The 17,575-nt window shown below is 38.8% G+C and overlaps 1 protein-coding gene across 1 annotated transcript in view; it reads right to left on the bottom strand.

The window, feature by feature from the left end:
* Window positions 1-382: 382 nt before the first annotated feature.
* Window positions 383-17,575, bottom strand: part of MOCOS (molybdenum cofactor sulfurase) — a 231,078-nt gene continuing 213,885 nt past the window's right edge. The window contains exons 13-15 of the mRNA XM_056332017.1: window positions 14,233-14,359; window positions 11,194-11,298; window positions 383-3,924 (exon numbers count right to left, since the gene is read on the bottom strand). Of these exons, the coding sequence (XP_056187992.1) occupies window positions 3,778-3,924; window positions 11,194-11,298; window positions 14,233-14,359 (379 nt within the window). The 3' untranslated portion in view covers window positions 383-3,777. The remainder of the gene's footprint in view (window positions 3,925-11,193; window positions 11,299-14,232; window positions 14,360-17,575) is intronic.

Genomic DNA, 17,575 nt, shown 5'->3' with positions numbered 1-17,575 from the left:
ATGGTGTTGGATCCCTCCAGGAAAAGGGGAGGGAAATGAACCTTCTTTTCTCCAACACCCTTTGTGAGAGCTCCAACCTTTGGGTAACAGAGATGGCTCCAACAGGACTGCCTCCAGACGTATTTTAAGGGAAACCAGTGATTAGCGCATTTTGTGCAGGGCCTGAGTTGAGTGTGCAACTGACTGGCATGCTGACTGGACAGATGGAGGCCATGAGCAAAAATAGCTGGAGGAACACCTCACCTGTGAATCCCAGCAGCAACGAGACATGCCTTCAGTCCTGAGCCACATACTCACCCCATGAGACTGGCAATGCCTCCAAGCAGAACTTGGCATCTCATGAGCTCAAAGGTCAAGAATGCAATCACCACCAGTAAACACATCAAGCACAATATATATTTTATTGGTTTCATTTCCAAGAAAGTTAAAAAAAAAAACGACTGAAGAAGAAACGCATAGCATAATCTCTATGATTTATGAACAATAATCACATTTCTACGGTGTCCTTCCTTCTGCTTTATGTACGATTTTAACAGAAGGGTGACCTAAAATTTTGAACATATTTTGAAGGATGCCATAACAAAGGATATAAATCATGAAGTGTATCTGAGATATCTTAGTCATATCAGAGAACACAGAGTTCAGAGGCTTCTCTTAAAAATGCTGATTTCTGTCCTGTGGTTTCCTGGCTATTATTAGAGCTTATAATGATCACCATTTTTTTGCCCTGAGAATTGGGAAGGAGTTAAGTCTCACAGAAAATGGAATGTATCTGAATAATTCATTGTAAGGAAATATCAACTTAGTTTTCAAATATATAGAGGACTTTCTACATGGAAAATGCTGTTATTAAGTACATTCCTTATCCATATAAGGAAAACATACACCTGCAATTAGTCCAAAGATTTAATTTTGCAGCAATGGGAGTGCTTAGACAAAAGAGCCTGCATTCATATGAAACAGGCTTTTTTCTATATATTCTGAAGATTGAAAAGTCACCCCTTATAGAACATATAATCTTTCTATGTAATATATACAGTGTTTCAAAGTGTTTGTTTCCTCCTTGTTCCTGCAGTACCTAGGTTTGCACTATGCCAAGTTTCTTTGAATTTTTTTCACATTATGGAAGGGATGTTCTTTCTACAAACATACAGCACACATCATTAAAAAGTGACTCTTCTTACTTCAAGATTTTCCACAGAGTATTGGCACTGAGAAGAATTTGCCTTGGCAAGAACACTCCATTTACTAGAAGGGAAACACTATTCTTTGTTGAGGTGAAAGATTCCTTGTGTCTCTTCCATCAGCCTAGAGCATTGTGACATTTCCTATCACTGTAGCTCAAGGATGTTCCTTCTGGGAAATGCACGGAATATACTAATGAGCATGTTCGTACATCAGAGAAAATATTTTTTTCCTCCTGTAAAATGACAAAATTATTCTTGATCTAATATTACTAAGACACAGCAGAGAGAGAGTATAATTGCCTGTAAATAATAGGTCAAAATGACTAAGCATGACATTTTTAAAGTTCAAATCCTCTCATCCTTAGTTATCATACGTTGCATTAAAGCAATTCACAAATGGTATTTGTCAAGCCACTGTGTACCAAAGTGACTTATTTTGTAGTTAATCCAATAACAAGTGAAACAGAGCTTGCTGAGGTTTGCTTTCAATTTCCTTTTCTAACTTCTGTGCCATTTGAAACAAATGACATATTGGTGAGGTGAAGAGGACAGAGCAAAGCACCAGAGATCACCTGAAGGTCAGCATACAGCAGGTCTTTTGCCAGAGCTTTGCTGGCTTTCTATCCACAAAACAATGTTCTGTATAATAGAAAGGCAAAGAGTGAAACAGTTAAGAGATTTAGATACCATGAAGCTGCTTTTCAAGGTTTGAAAAAGCCTGCTCATTACAACATCAGATAATTAACTTTTAAACAGATAAAGCCCCCGCTTTTCAAAGCAGACATGAAGGAGCAGTGCTCAGGCTCTGAAGTGGAAGGTACAACTCTCAAAACTCATCCTCAGTTTACATACATATGAAAGGCCTCTCTTTCCATGTATTTTATGGCAGGTTGTAAGAAATAGATAATGTATCTTCTCATTTCCATTACAAAGCTTTGCTGAGAGACTAATAAGAGTCTGTTCCAGCTGAAGTGAGTAAAACCAGTTCTTCAAAAGAAAAAGAAAAAAAAAGAAAGAAGAAAAAGAAGGAAAAAAAAAAAGAGAAAGGAAAAAGACCATTTTTGAGTTCTGATTCACACACTGGGCAATATGCTTCCCTTTTCTTTTCCAGTTGTATGCCACTCTGTGGTAGTCGCTTCCCTTTCAGAATGACTGTTTGACAAATTCTTTCACAAAACCACCTACTCCCCTCCAGGGATATACTCAAACAACTCAAGGATTACTTCAGCCAGAAGCACTTTCACACAGTTTGAGCCAAAATTGCCCCAAGGAAGACCTAAATCATGTTGGATGAGAGTTCTGAGGGTGCTTTTAAGAGGGTCAAAATTTCACTTCCCAAATGCCATTACAGCAGCCAGTCTAGGAGAATTTCTTTTTCCAAGAGGACTTCCTGGAATCATGAAATTGCCCTATGGCTGGCTGGATACATGCTGGGGTTCATAAAACACCTGGCCGCAATGTGTTCAGTCTATTACATTGACTTCCCATGTGTTGTTTTTTTTTTTTTTTTTGCTGTGTGCCTTGCTTTATTTATTTTTTTAATTTTCGCAATAACATATTTCAGACAAGGTCCTAGGTTTCACACATTTTCTCTCAGAAATCAGATAGCATGAGTCATATTTAGGAGCGTAAAGAACACAAAAGCCTTCTAAGAAGAACATTATCAAATGCACAGAGAATGAAAAAAGAATACCTTGACCTCTTTGGGATGGAGAAGCATCCAGACTTTCAAGGCTTCCCTTAAGTGGCCATTAGAGACCACTGAGGGTAAACAAAGTTTGGATAGAAAACATGACTGTATTATCTGAAAAATCTCTACTTAGAAAAAAAGGTGTCAACATCCACAAATACATAAGGAAACAACTGTGTGAGAAATCATCACATAAAATAAAGCAAACAGAAAAGTAGCAAATGGGAATGAGAGAAAGACGTCAAGAACAAATGGATGGAATTGCGTCATGGGGAATGTGTTTTGCAAACAGCATACTGAATCTTCATTGATCTTTGTGCCTTTTTGTCATTCTCACACACCACTTCCGAAGAAGGAGACACAGATTTCCCAATAACAGTTCCATCTTCTCCAGTGCTTTCACACTGTCTACACATCACATTCAGTTTCATTTTTAAAAAGCTGAATGGATTGCTACTCTCATGGCACTCTCTCACTGTTCCCTTCCCACCCAAACTGTTTCTAAAACATGTCCTGCATCCTCTCTCCTAATTGTGGTTTTAACAAAGCAACATAAGGAAGTAGTATATTGTTGTGTTTACTTTCCTTCATTGAGATGTGGGTTTCTGACAACAATGTCGGGCTTGTTTTGGGAGTCATCCACCAGTAAAACTTGATTGAACCTGTTGCATCCTGAAGCAATTGAGCAAAATAGTTATGGCTGCTGTAAGTTAATCACAAGCAAAAACATGTAGGTGAGCTGTAATTACCAAGAGTTCTGCCATCTGATAACGTTTACAGCAAACAGAAAATTAAGACTTAAACCAGAAGCAAATGAGTGGAAGCTTTCACTCTTTTTTGAATAAATGACTACTGACTTTTCCCGGGAGTTGCATACAAATCTCATCTCCACCACTGAATCTATCCTGAACATTTTTCTTCACTGGATGTCGGGGGCTGAATTTCTGTATTCTCCTTCAGCACTGGAAGTACTTGAGATCCAACTGATAAAATATCTGGAAAGGATGAGCACAAGGGCTGGTTCATCAGGTATATGCCAAAGTTTGTCTGAAAAAAGCAAAACATTTATTGATACGCAACTCATGTTAAAGTAACCAGATCTATACAGGAACTCATAACCCAGATACGTTTAGAAAAACAACATTGCTTTAAGAATAAGGAGGTATGTGCTATCTCCATGTAATTAAGAACATTTTTAACTAATTAACTATAATAGACTAGTAAACAAAAGCTAACCCCATGCTATTCAAGAAGAATACCTAAAGTAAGTGGATAAATAACATAGTATTTCATCATGAGTTCCATAGTATCATATATGCAATTCACACTCCCTCACAGTCTTGTCATTTAATGACTGTTCTGGCTTCTTGGCAAATACAGTTAATCCATTATCACAAAAAAAAAAAAAAAAAAAAAAGACTAGGCAGCATGAGAATGCATGTATGTTCAAAGTGAGGGAAAGTCTTGCATCTTCTGTCTAGCCTTTGTGAATTTCCCTTCATTTGTTTTTATGAATATTTTAGCATATTTTACAGAAAATATTCAGAAAGTTTGTTTTATTAGGACTACCACTTGTTACCTGTCACCACCTGTGAAGCCATCGTACATAAATATTAGAAATACTTAGATAAATGTCCTTGTGATACTGAGTAATAAAGAACAGAGGAACAGAATAACCACTTCACCCATTGACCATACACCCTTGCAGGCACTGAAAACCTGATCTGAGCAGCTGCACTTTTATGTCCGGTCTTGATCTTAAACACATTGAACATCACAGTTGTAGCTGTGAACAGATGAGTGTGACCTGGAAACGTCACAGTAAGAGACTGGTGTGTTTCTGTGGTTTTGTTGTTCAACAGTGGAGAATTTAGAAATGCACAAGAAACAGATTTGCAATCTCATGATAATCTTTTCCAGACTATTAGATAATAGTTAATTAAATAATTTCGTAAAGTTAGAAAAAAAGGAATGCTGAAGACCATGTTAAATTGATAATTGATATGTAGACTTCAGAATGTCTTTGTTCATCAGAACTGAGGACCTTGGAAACCCAATGCCTCTTTTCCTGTCTTTTTTCTTTTACAGATTTCAATAAAAAGTATTTTGGTTTGGTAGGCTGCTGCCAAAATGTACCAGTCACTCAAACGTGTAAAGTAAATAAGCAAATGATATGCATTACAAAAAAACCTGAATTCTCCTTCTCCATTTCCTGATTACATTAACTGCCATTGTTGAGATGGATGACCCTGAAACTGAGAGCATTACATTTACAGTAGATTTAGAAGAATACACTAGGTAAAAGGAATTGCAGTGCATTAAAAAAAAGTGTTAGCTGAATTTAAGGGAGTATATTTGACAGACTAAATATGAAGGCAGTATGTTTTCTCCTGTTCTTGCACTGTATAATTAAAGAAAGATACAGTAATGAGGTAACACCAAACAGCTTCTGGTCTTTGAAGAATTAGTGAGAGGTAAGGCTGAGACCTACTCCCAAGTGAGAGAGCTGCTGTAAAGCACAGATCTGTACAAACAGGGCCTCAGATTCTGAATGTGGGTCTTTCTCTTCCGTTTGTAATCCTAAACACTAAAAAAAAAAAACAAACAACAAAAAAACCCCGAAACCAGCCTCCAAGTAGAGGTTTTTTTGGCTACTTCTGCTATTCCTTCATCTCAATGGCATTTCATATATATGGGGTATGAGCTGGGCCTGATCAGGCCTATCCTGTTAACGACACCTTTTGGACACCTGTGACCATAATGGTGTTAACACTGGTGGACACACGTAAATCCTTACGGTCAGTGTTCTAGTATTTAATGCTGAGGAACAACTACAGCACAGAAAGATCCCAATCCTCCAGCACAGTGACAGTGTTGAATCAGCTGTGATGCTAAAATGGTAAGTTAGTAACTCTTTCATTTGAAATATTAAAGTATATAGTATTATTTTTCTGTTCTCGCTTTTCTCTTACTTGTTAACAAGCTGTGGTTTCTCTGTTGGCACAAATGATGTGTTTTTCAGCCTTATGGTTAATAACTTGGATTTACATCTTACACCCTAGTGCAAAAATGACAGTTGACATAATTTTGTTGTTTTAAAAACCCAAATACTGTAAAATGAATATTAGTCTATGCTATACCACTTTTCACACAGGAAGGAATGTTAAAACCCATCTCTGTAAATGAACTTATTTGATACATGAGAAGTTTTTATTTATATCTACTGTACTGACATCTTGATTTGTCTTAAACTGAGACCAAAATAAATCTGGGCAGCTTGTTCACTGTGGAGAATTTAATTTACCAATTTTTCTATTGTTATGAAACCTGTAGCAAGATATTATTTTTTTCTTAAAGCACTTTATTCAGAATTACTTAAGAAAAGGCATATGCAAATACATCTTATCTTCAGGAGACTCAAATATTATTTTAATACTGATCCTTAGTATTTCCCTACTCTGATTTGGCATTTAAAGTCTCATAGTATTTTTTCAGTGCTGAGACTGGGTGATACCTCAGGAGTTTTCAAGGTGATGGTATACTGATGATATACATATTTTAGTACTCATACCTGCTTGGAATTGCTGACCTCTTTTGTGAATGTTCTTTAACTTGTAATTACCAGAAGTGGATTTAATATGTTTTTTTAAGTAAAGTTCTTTGTTTTTTCAATAATTACATATATTGACTCAGCAAGTAGTGATAACAGCAACCTGCCCCCCACCAAGCAACCACAAAAGCTGTGCACCCTGTCATTTCAGCTCTGTTTCAAGAGAAAGATAAAAATGTAGAAATTGGCCCTTCTCACATTTCACTGTTGAAAAACGAGGCTTTCAGATGCACAGATTACAGCCTGCAGAGTTATTACAGTGAGACGCATAATCTCTCTGTGCTGTTGCTACCTTTTCCTGACTTCAAGGGCGTTTCATTCTGCATATAACCTCCCCAGAAAACACCAAGAACTGGGAAGGGAGTGATGGACTGTGAGTTCTGTGGCTTTATGTTCTTGGTGTTCTGATGGCAGTAGGGGCTCTCCCCAATACTCTTAAACTTCACAGAGACAAAAAAAATGTAAAGCTTCTTGATCAGGAAAAAGCACAATGCTTCACTGCTGGGAGAAATAGATAGAACGTACTTATTCTTGCCAGCAGTGAATCATATGATAATCATCACACTCGCTTAAAGGAGGAGCTATAAAATGCTTTCATTCTTGCATGTTGTTTCAAGCACATTTACTGGATCAACAGTAATACACACTGCTTAGATATTCACTGACAGAGAAATATCCTGGGTGCAGTATCTCCTTTTGTTAAGATATAAACCTGAGGCACTACATCTGACAAAGGCTGAGATGAGATGCCTTCAAGCTACAGCTCCTAAACAATCAGTTAATTCAGACTAGTACTTGGTAGGGAAAATGCTCTGCTAGGATGTGTAACAAGCATGTAAGTGATAGTGCATGCTAAAATGTAGCTTTGGATAGATGAATTCTGGATTTTGCCCTTGGATATAGCTCTCAGCTGCTTTCTCCCAGTAGATAAATTTACTTATTCATGCCTGCTCATTTTATTCATACAATAACATGTCCTGCCTCCCATGCAAAGGTTAGTGGGATGCAATTAATAAAGCCATTTTTTTAAAAAAACCCATAAGGATGTTTTATTAGCTCTGGATTCACCAAAACGTAATAATAAAGCTTTACAAAATAGGGAAGTGAAAGTACTCACTTTCAACATGCTGATTTTTCATACTGGAAAGAAGAGGAACTTTTAATTTGGTGTCAACCCTCCCCCCCCTCCATCTTGTTCTGTTGAAAATATCTGGACAGCAGAATGTTTTCCTAAGAACTGATTTTCCTTTGCTCCTCCTTAAATAAATGCATTTTCCAGTTCAGCCACCAATGAGAAAAGAGAACCGTATTATTTCAGAAGTCTATTAATTACTTCAATCACTGTTTGCTAATGTTCCAGATCGTTGGATGAAAAGCATTGCACAGTGTAAAGCCCTGCATTACTATGAAAATGATGATAATGATGCATCAGATAAGAGAAGCCATTTGCTATTCTTGCTAATGTTGCAGTAAGCAATCCAGAGGCACCATCTAATTTTGCAGGGAAAGAAGCTCTCCCAAGGCACAATGAAGGAGGATCAAGGCACATAAAGGAGGATCAACAGCCCGCAGGAAAAAAAACCACAAGCTTTTTAGTGTATGAGGGCATGTGCAAACATAATGGATTTCCCTTGATGTACCACTATCCATACATTTATACTGGGGCAGGCTGCTAATGCAATTCCCTTTGCTACCTTGACAGCAAGTCCCAGCTTCTAGCACTACTGCAGATCTACCCACAGGGCTTCTGCTTTTGTCAGCGTTAAACTGCATGGGCAAATCACAGAAGATGGGCAAGAATTCAGTGTTCTCTCCTTTCTGTCTATGTGTGTTTTACATCAGGTGTTGATGCATGGGAAACAGTGTGTGGCTATCTTTTGTGCTATTTCCTTAATGTAGTTACCTAGTCTTTTGTAGTCTCCTGCAGTAACAGAGAGAGCCGTGTCACAGGAGAGCTCATTTTTCCTTTTCAGTCAAAAATTACAGAAGGAATCCTTAATGAGCGTTTCTTCAGAACTGATGGCAGCAGAGCTCAAGCTCACTTTGTAGCAGTGTTTGTGTTTTATTTCAAACAATGTGATAAAAAGTTTCATAAGAAGTAGCTGGCTAGGCGTCAGCACCTTGCTTGACATTTATCAGGAAACATGCAAATTACTTGTGTGGCTAATTACAATAGCTGACTTTCAGCTGCAATCCCTCTATGCAAAGCCTCAGTCTTTCACCTTGGAGCACCAGGTTCTCAGGAGAAAAACACTGTTGCAGAAATAAATATTGAAGCACCTCTTAAAAGCCTTATGCTATCTAGCTTATTAGTGAAGTTAATTGGCAGTGCTGTTATTTGGGCTACCAGTCTGATAAAGTTCAATATATTTTCCAGGCTGGTGTTCTTGGAAAAACAAAACAAAATAGTAAATATTGATATCTGACTCTTTCATTAAGTATTCAGGATTTGCTATCCATTCGTTTGGAAACTGAGCAACTACAACAACCTTTCAAAAATATCAGTTCCCCTTGTACTGGGAAATTAGCTCAAATCTTATTTTGCTGCATCTGTTTTCTGTAGTTCAAATCATATTATTGACATCTGGGAACAAACACTGCTAAATTCCTTCACTGAATCTGTATTTGATATAATCTGACAAAAATCTTATAATCTAATAAAAAATGAAAATTAAGTCTATTAGATGATTCCTTAACAAAAGGGCATGCTAGAGATATGAGTCACCAAAGGATTAGCTCTGCAGTTTAGCGGTCACATGAACTTGATCTTCTTTCTCTCCACTGTGAAAGGTTTGGATCAATCTCCTCTGCTAGGTCTGCTTAGCACACTGAAGATATGGTAGTCCTCAGGTGCCACTCACTGATAACCAGTTGGTGACCATCACCCCACGGACGACTTGAAGGAGGGATGGGCTCTGAGGTCTTCTCAGACAAGTTCAGGCAAAACTACCAGTTCAAACTACCTCTTTCAGCTGTCAAGCTAACGGAGAAGACTTGGCCTTATGCAGAGCTTGGCATGCTGACAAGTTCCCATCTGCCAGCAGCGCTGAAGGCTGGGAAAATAAAAAAAAAAAGCTGAAGGCTCAGTTCTTTGCAGCACGTATACCCTTGCGCAGCGGAGGGAAGCAGGGCACTCCCCCGCTGTGAATAGCAGCACTGTGCTCTGCAGTGCCTCACCTTGCCATGCATCTTTTATCTGGTGCCAGGTTGTTCTCAAGAGGCTGGATTGCTCTCTTTGCCTTAGTTCTGTTTGAACGAGTTACTCGGTTCTGGGAGTGCTTGTATCAAGAAAATCTTTGCATTGCTGAGATAATCAGAATGGAAGAGGAGCTCATCTTTGCTGCAGGAAACATGCAGAAGATGCTCTGCCTCTCCTGAGGAATCTATGTCCTACGTAAGGTTTTGTTGCCATTTGGGAAGGTCCCTGACAGAGTGCTTTCCCTCTACAGAGGATTCAAGTCACAGTGTGGGTAGGTAAAGTCCCCCGCATACCACACACCATGTAGCACCTGGGCAGCATCTTCGCCCAAAGTGCCAGAATGTACTCTGACGTGTCCCAGATGTTCCAGCTGTGGCGTACCATCACCTGGAGAGGATTCTTGTCCTCAAGCTACCTACCATGGACAGGTGCTCATCTCACAAAAGGGACATGTCTGTGGTGATCTGGATGCCAGAGCCTGCTGTGCAACCCTAAGTCATCTCAGGTCAGCTGGAAGCTGTGCCTAGGCAGCTGGCCCCTGCCTGCTCACCTCTCCCCCATCTCACTGCATCAGGCGGCTCCTATTCACCAAGGATAACATTCATTGAAAGCGTAGCCCTTTGTTGGCTTAATGAATCACTGAGACAAATCAATTTATTGGTTTTTTTTCTAAACAAATAAAGTATTTGTAACTTGTTTGGGCATTCTTTGGGTGAATGATTTTCAGCCTATTCGTTATTGCTCTGCTCCTGCGCTGTGCCCAGTCTCTGGTGTTTGGCTGGTATTAGTGAGGCTTCTGAGCTCTGACTGGCTAACCAACTTTTACAATAGAAGCTTAACAAATGGGAAGCAATGAATTTAGAGTAAGGATTTTCAGCTAAATAAATAGGTATGAGGAGATTTGTGAAGCTTTTAGGTCGCTGAACTGTTTAGCTATCATCTGAGCACTCTCCATTCCAAGCAGCAATACAAACTTAGGAAGCAGGACTCCAAATGAATGCCTGTTTTTTCACACTTACTCTCCAGTCACTTACTTAATCAATTACTCTCTGCTTTGACTATATTCATATCTGCTGTTTTCCATGCTAAGTGGTTTCTCACAGTAAGAACAAAATTTAGTCTTACGAGCTAAGTGTATAATTTCAAACACTTTCTGATTTTTCTTCAGATTTCTCTTCTTAAATGACATCAGTGCATCAGTTTGTGTTTTTCAAGACCGAAATAAGCGCATTGTAAAGCAGTACATACTGAATAAAAGCAACCACAGTAAAAAATAATGCATATTAATAGTCAATTTCTGAATAAAAAGTGTTGAGCATTTTATGGAAATAAACCATGTCATATCTGCATTATAAGTGCACCCTCTTTTCACTGAAAAAAAAAAATGGTAATGGTTAGCATAACAACTTAATCGTGAATATTCTCTCAGCAGGTATTTCACTGTGCATGCAATAAAGCCACTACATCTTTCTATACACCTTTTTTGGACTTTTTCAACTGTACTGACCTTTCTACCTCTGGCAGCAGAAAGAGACTGCAGAAATTCTTTGTTTCGTTCCCCAGACTGTTGATCAATGCAGATTATTTGACATCTGCTACATGGACCCACAACCTGAAATTTTAGTTAAAGAAAGTTCATAGCTGTATGCCAAAGCAGTCCAACACACAGCAGCACAATCTTCTGACCATCATACTACCTTAAACACGTATCTCTCACATAGCTTTTGTGTGTTCTTCTATGCTTTAAATATGCGAGAGGTCAGGCTTGTTCACCTAATGTAGTTAAGTACATTTTCAAAGGGTCTACTTGCAAAGATCTCACTGAATTTTTAATTCACTTTTTTTCTTTCCTTTTTTTACGCAAAACTTTCCCAAAGTCAGAATCTGAGAAATACCAAACATTTATAAATTTGTATTTCCTGATGGCTTCATTTCATCTACAGGCTGGCAAGGCTACTTGCCCAAAGGAGAACTGAATACAAAATTAAGCCAGCAACTCAGGATTTAATCCAAGGAGGATTTTCTTGTGTTTGTTTTACAGCTGAAATGCACAATATCTTTTTTATATGCATGGCACTTGTAGATAATCAGAATGCAAAATGTCTGTTTTCACAAGTTTACATAATTAGAAGGAATAATGAGATCCTATAGTCTAACATCTATAATACAGAGCATGGATCTCATAGTTAATTCTTTTTTGACATAGGGTGTGTTTTTAGGGGAAAAAAACCACTGCAACAAATTTCTTAAAGCATTAACATGAAGGAAACCATACTGCAGTTTCCCTTAAGATTGCATCCCTAAATTTAGCAAAGCTGTACATTATAGAAAATAACTGTTCTTACAGTATCCCAATATAAACATTCTACTTTTGTAAAATGTGTCATAAATTTCAAATAGGGCCAATAATTAAACCTTACATTGCAAACATTTTTATATGCTGATCTGAAGTGCTATAAAGACATTGAGGTGCTGAAGCGTGTCTACAGATGGGCAATGAAGCTGGTGAAGGGTCTGGAGCACAAGTCTTATGAGGAGCGGCTAAGAGAAGTGGGGTTGTTTAATCTGGAGGAAGGAGGCTCCGGGGAGACCTTATCGCTCTTTACAACTACCTGAAAAAAGGTTGTAGCAAGGTGGGTGTCTGTCTCTTTTCCCAAGAAACAAGTGATAGGATGAGAGGAAAGAGCCTCAAGTTGTACCAGGAGAGGTTTAGATTGGATATTAGGAAAAATTTCTTCACCAAAAGGGTGGTCCAGCATTGGAACAGGCTGCCCAGGGAAGTGGTTAACTCACCATCCCTGAAGGTACTTAAAAGACATGTAGGTAAGGCACTTAGGGACATGGTTTAGTGGTGGACTCGGCAGTGTTAAGTTGATGGTTGGACTTGATGGTCTTCAAGGTCTTTTCCAACCTAAATGATTCTATAATTCTATGATTCATTTTTTTGAGATGCATCTAGAACTGCTTGTACAACTCCTCAGTGTAATCATCAAAGCTATACATTTGGCTCAGTTTTTTCAGAAGATGATTTTCCACAGCTTTAATATTTTATTAAAGGAACAAGAAAACAAGACAGTGAAAGAAATATTTCCCCCTGGTCTGCTTTGGTCAACAGTTTCTTCTACCATTTTTCTGGCATCAAGCGTCATTTCTACTATTACTACATCAGTATCTGAATATGGACCTAGAAGAAACTGGAAAATACAATGCGGGTTGCATAAGCCTTTCTATTTTTGGCTTTCATTCCTAAAATATTTAAATGCCAGAAACAGGAATGCCTTTTTATTTTGTAATTTTACAGTATCTTCCACAACAGGATCCTGAGCTGAGCTCCCTAGTGTAACCCCAGCTTCCAATAAGCTACACACGAAGGATTTTGTCCTTTGTGTTTCTGATCTCCTACCTAAAGAATTTTTTCCCTCAATTTTCTGTAACTCATAATACAGCTTACTGATCAAAGTACACATAAAAAAGAACAGATAAGTCATATTTTCCACCCTTACTGAAAAAATGACCTCTCAATTTCTTACAGTATGCTGACCAGAAAGAAATAGGAGTGATGTCTATCACAGCTTCTAGATTTGACCTTAGCCCTTCTGTTATTCACACCTTAATTATCATCCTTGAGAAAACAATGAATAAGCCACCTTCACATCCTAGGCAATGCATTCTCAGATACATATTTCACATCTAAGGACCAGTCAGATCCAATAGAACATGTAATAAATGTGTGCATCATAGAATCATTGCATGGTTTGGGTTGGAAGGGACCTTTAAAGATCCAACCAGTTGGATTTAGTCCAACCCCCTTGCCATGGGCAGGGGCACCTTCTACTAGACCAGGTTGCTCAAAGCCCCATCCAGCCTGGCCTTGGCATCATTCCCTTAGATTTCATGTGTAGCGTCTTCATGGATCCTTTGTTGAAGTTTTTCTCAAAAAGAATGTATTTGCCAACAGTCTGACTCTTCAGCATTTTCCTTACAGTACAAAACACATTATGTTGTTAGATATGACACAAAGCGTAACATACAAAAAGTCCCTACCAGGCTAGACTTAAAAACATGTCTTGAATGGAGATTAGGACAAAATGTATACAACAGAGGGCAACAGACAGTGATTGTTCACTTGTATTCATGTCCAATCTTTTAGCATCAGTTGCTTGATGTGCAGTAATCTGAGGTTATATTTGGACTATTATGCTTAACAACAACCAGTATTCTCTCGTGATATGCTGGGTAAGTATTTGCTGCAAACTCTGCCTCAAAACAGTGAATATTATTCTGCTCAGTTGGATAGAGGTAGGAAATTTTATGAATTATGAAATTAAAAAAAAGGTGTGGAGAAATATGTCAAAACCTCTCAATTATATTGATGCATGTCTGCCACAGGTCACAGCATGTTTGGTCTTTTTACACACTCCCTAAATTGTATGTGCACAAGGTGTGCCACCCATGTTCCAGTCAAAGCCTTGCAAAAATTGCTTTGTCTTGAGGGGTCAAAATACTTTGTGATAGACTGGGACTAGGACAAGAGAGGAGGTCACACCTGGAATCTCAGAGCACCTATTGAAATTTCAGCCCACTCTTCTTCTTCAAAGGACTCTGGTGCACTGATGACAATGTTGGCACGGAAACGTCGGATTAATTCCTCTATTTCCAGTGGCTCTTCCAATCTGTCTCACAGAGGTGACAGACAAAAAGAAAAGAAAAAAGTTTTATTAACTACTTCTGCAGTAGATGTTTGTTTTGTAGGAATCTAGTGGGTAACATGATTCAGTAAATGTTTCTCCAGAATAACTCAGACCAAGTTTTATTACAAAAGCTATGAAAATGGTACAGGGTATTTAACCATAATTTGTAATCCTCCAGATGGCTTCTTCAGAGATGAGACCTGGAACTGTAGGTATGAAAGCATGTGGGCAGATGATTGTGAACAACACATATGAGAAAATTTCTTCATAGTTATCTTATGTAAGGCCAATGGCAACAAATGAAAAGATCTTTTGAGTTAGTAATCATTTGACTTGTTAGATGCTTCTAAAAAGAAGGCAGACAGAAACTTATTCTGCACATGTTGCAATGGCAAAAGGGACAAAACCAGCAGATGCTGAAGGTGAAAAAGACCAGCAAAGGTATTTTATGAGAGAATGTATTCCTCGTATTATTATTATTATTATTTGCCTTTGGGATGCAGCAGATTACACAAAATTATAGGTGTTTTGAAGAAAATATAATCTCGGTGTGGTGGTATCTTCACCTCTTTACAAACATTTGAATTGCCAGAGTGTAGATTTGTGTCAGTGTGGAGAACATATATGAGGCAGACAGAGCAGCAGACTGCATACAAATATCAGAAATCTGGCTGCACCTTTGGATTGTCATTCTTCACTCTTCTAAGGAGAACCCAACCAGTATCAGAAAAAAAGACAGCCCTAAAATTTGCAAGAGAGTTCTCTCAGCACCAGTGTTCGTGGGAAAGAACATTTTGTTTTTGCATTAGCTGTTATAGATGTGAACAATTTTTGATACTCCAGCAGCTCTGGTCTGACAACTTTGGGATATGACACTCTATAGCAGAGGTGGTGAAAAGAGAAGTTTCTATCCTGGAAAAAAATATTTTAAAAAAGTAAGGACATACAGTTTAAAATGTGTTTAAATTAAAATGAAGAAAAACATGCAAAAATGAAAGTTCAGGGAAAACTGTTCACATGAAGCAGTCTTGGCAGAACAGGCCTGTTGGATGAAAAAAAAAAAAAAAAAGAGCTTGATTTTATTTAAAACAGTCTGCATGATCTTTAGCAGACAAATGTGCATAAGGATAAACTGCCTGTGCAGACTTTCAGTCAAACCACACAAGCCCAGCCTCACAAGGGCTCCAGCAGCCTGGGGGTAGAAAGTGGGATGGGAAGCTGAAGTGCTACAGGTTTTCCCTTGAGATGCCACAAGCAATCCCAAGGCTGAGACACAATTCGTAGTGATTGCAGGAGACAGGAGCCAACAGAAGTTGTAGACTATGCCGATGCTCAAACAGACAAGGAGGAAAATAGCAGTGCATCATTGACAAGTTCAGTTACGCTGTTGTGCTTCCTAGCTTTGCTGTGGGCACTTAGAGCTCGGGTGCTGGGTAGCCTCTAGTTTTGAATGCATTTTGTGACACATAAGTGCCTGCCACCCCAGCTGGTACCAGCGGGGGGATCGAAAGCCCCAGTAGCTTCAAAGCTGCAGTGTCCTGAGCCAGCTGCTGAAAACTACTTTGAGTTTCTACTATTTTATCCTTTGCTGCAGATCCTCAAAGACTGCAATGTCCCTGCTCCTAGTCTCTGTGCCTTCCACCTGCTCAGGCTCACCACCAAAATACCTCACCTCTCTTGCGCCTATCCCCAGCCCTTGGAACTGCTTCTAATTACTCTGCAGCATGTATCTGAGTAAATTCCTATTATTTCCCCTCATTCAAAACATGCATTAGTTGGATGGAGTCACAGGTACCTTCACCCTGCAAATGTCAACAAGGATCTGTTGTGGAGATCAGTGCAATTTGGCAAAACCAGCCTAGGTACTTTGGACTTTGCAGTAGTGGGCCCTGCAAGGCAGAACACATTACATACATTTAACAGGCAAACTTGAAAATGAATATTTGCATCTTCAAGGGCATGTTTCTAACAAGAACATTTGAGCATAAGGCCTGGTCATGAGGATTTCCATGGAGGTGACCTGAAATGGCAACACCAGAGAGACGAGATCTCCATGTACATGTAGCTCTCCAACACTGTGTTACATTTTAATTTTCAATTAAATTGCTGTTTCTGTTTTAGATCATGTCTCAAAGGGCAAGTGCAAACTTGAAGATTAATTTTTACTTATGGAAGATACAACGAGAAATTATTAAAACTCAACTGAAGATTGAAATTGTTTTATAAAACTTAGCAGGTTTCCATTAAACAAAGCCAAACCTGAATGCCAAGAAGCTAAATAATAATTTCTAATAAAGAAATAAGTTTAATAAAGACTTGTATGTGCAGATGCTGGAAAGCACTTTGCACAATTCAGCATTTTGAAAGTTCATACACCATGATTTATTAACCATGCAGAATGAGGATGCTGTATATCTATGCTGAACTTATCTCCCCAGCACCCTGAGAAAGCACTGCATTGTAAAATAGGGAGGAATTTTCCAACTTGTGCTGCAGAGTGGGAAGCAAGATGCTTCTCAGGCACCATGGCAGCTTCATCACATCTGGAGTTTCCTTTGAGGAAAAGGTGATTACAAGCCTAGTTGTACTAGGAAGATACTAGATGTGAAATCAGTGGATCGTCTGACATCACTTGTTACCAAGTTCTCTGTCCTCTTCACGCTCACTTGTGGCTCCCTCTAGTGCCTCACTCTTCATTGCACTCAAATCCCATGTCTGGAAGGTTCCTTACTGAGTCTTACCTTGGAAAAAGTCCAGTCTGAGTAAGGGATGACTGGAAGTGTTGCTATCCCAAGGAGATGTAACTCAGCCAGTCAAGCCTCAAAAGAAGGCATTAATTATCACTGAGAAAGGGTAGTCAAAATGGCTTGAGAGATGGGCTGATTCAAACCTTTTCCAAACTATTTTCACAGAGCACTGCCATGATATCCTAAAATTGCCCAAGTGACTTCTACAGAAGGAAAACCAGTCAGTGGTTTTAAATCCTGAAGCTCTATATGAGTCTTCCTACAGCTACCAAAAAACCCAAAATAAAAATAAATAAATAAATAAATAAAAAACAAAACCCCCAACAACAACAAACCTCCCCCCCCCCCCTATTCCTCCTCTGCTCAAACCAGGAATTTCAACGCAGGGGGCATGTTTGGTGGGTGACTAAGAACTAAGAAGAAAGAAGATGACACCAAGCAGAGGCAGGAA

This window comes from Falco biarmicus, chromosome 3 (assembly GCF_023638135.1).
Source record: "Falco biarmicus isolate bFalBia1 chromosome 3, bFalBia1.pri, whole genome shotgun sequence".
Classification (NCBI taxonomy): Eukaryota; Metazoa; Chordata; class Aves; order Falconiformes; family Falconidae; genus Falco; species Falco biarmicus.
This window is presented reverse-complemented; position numbering and strand designations above follow the sequence as displayed.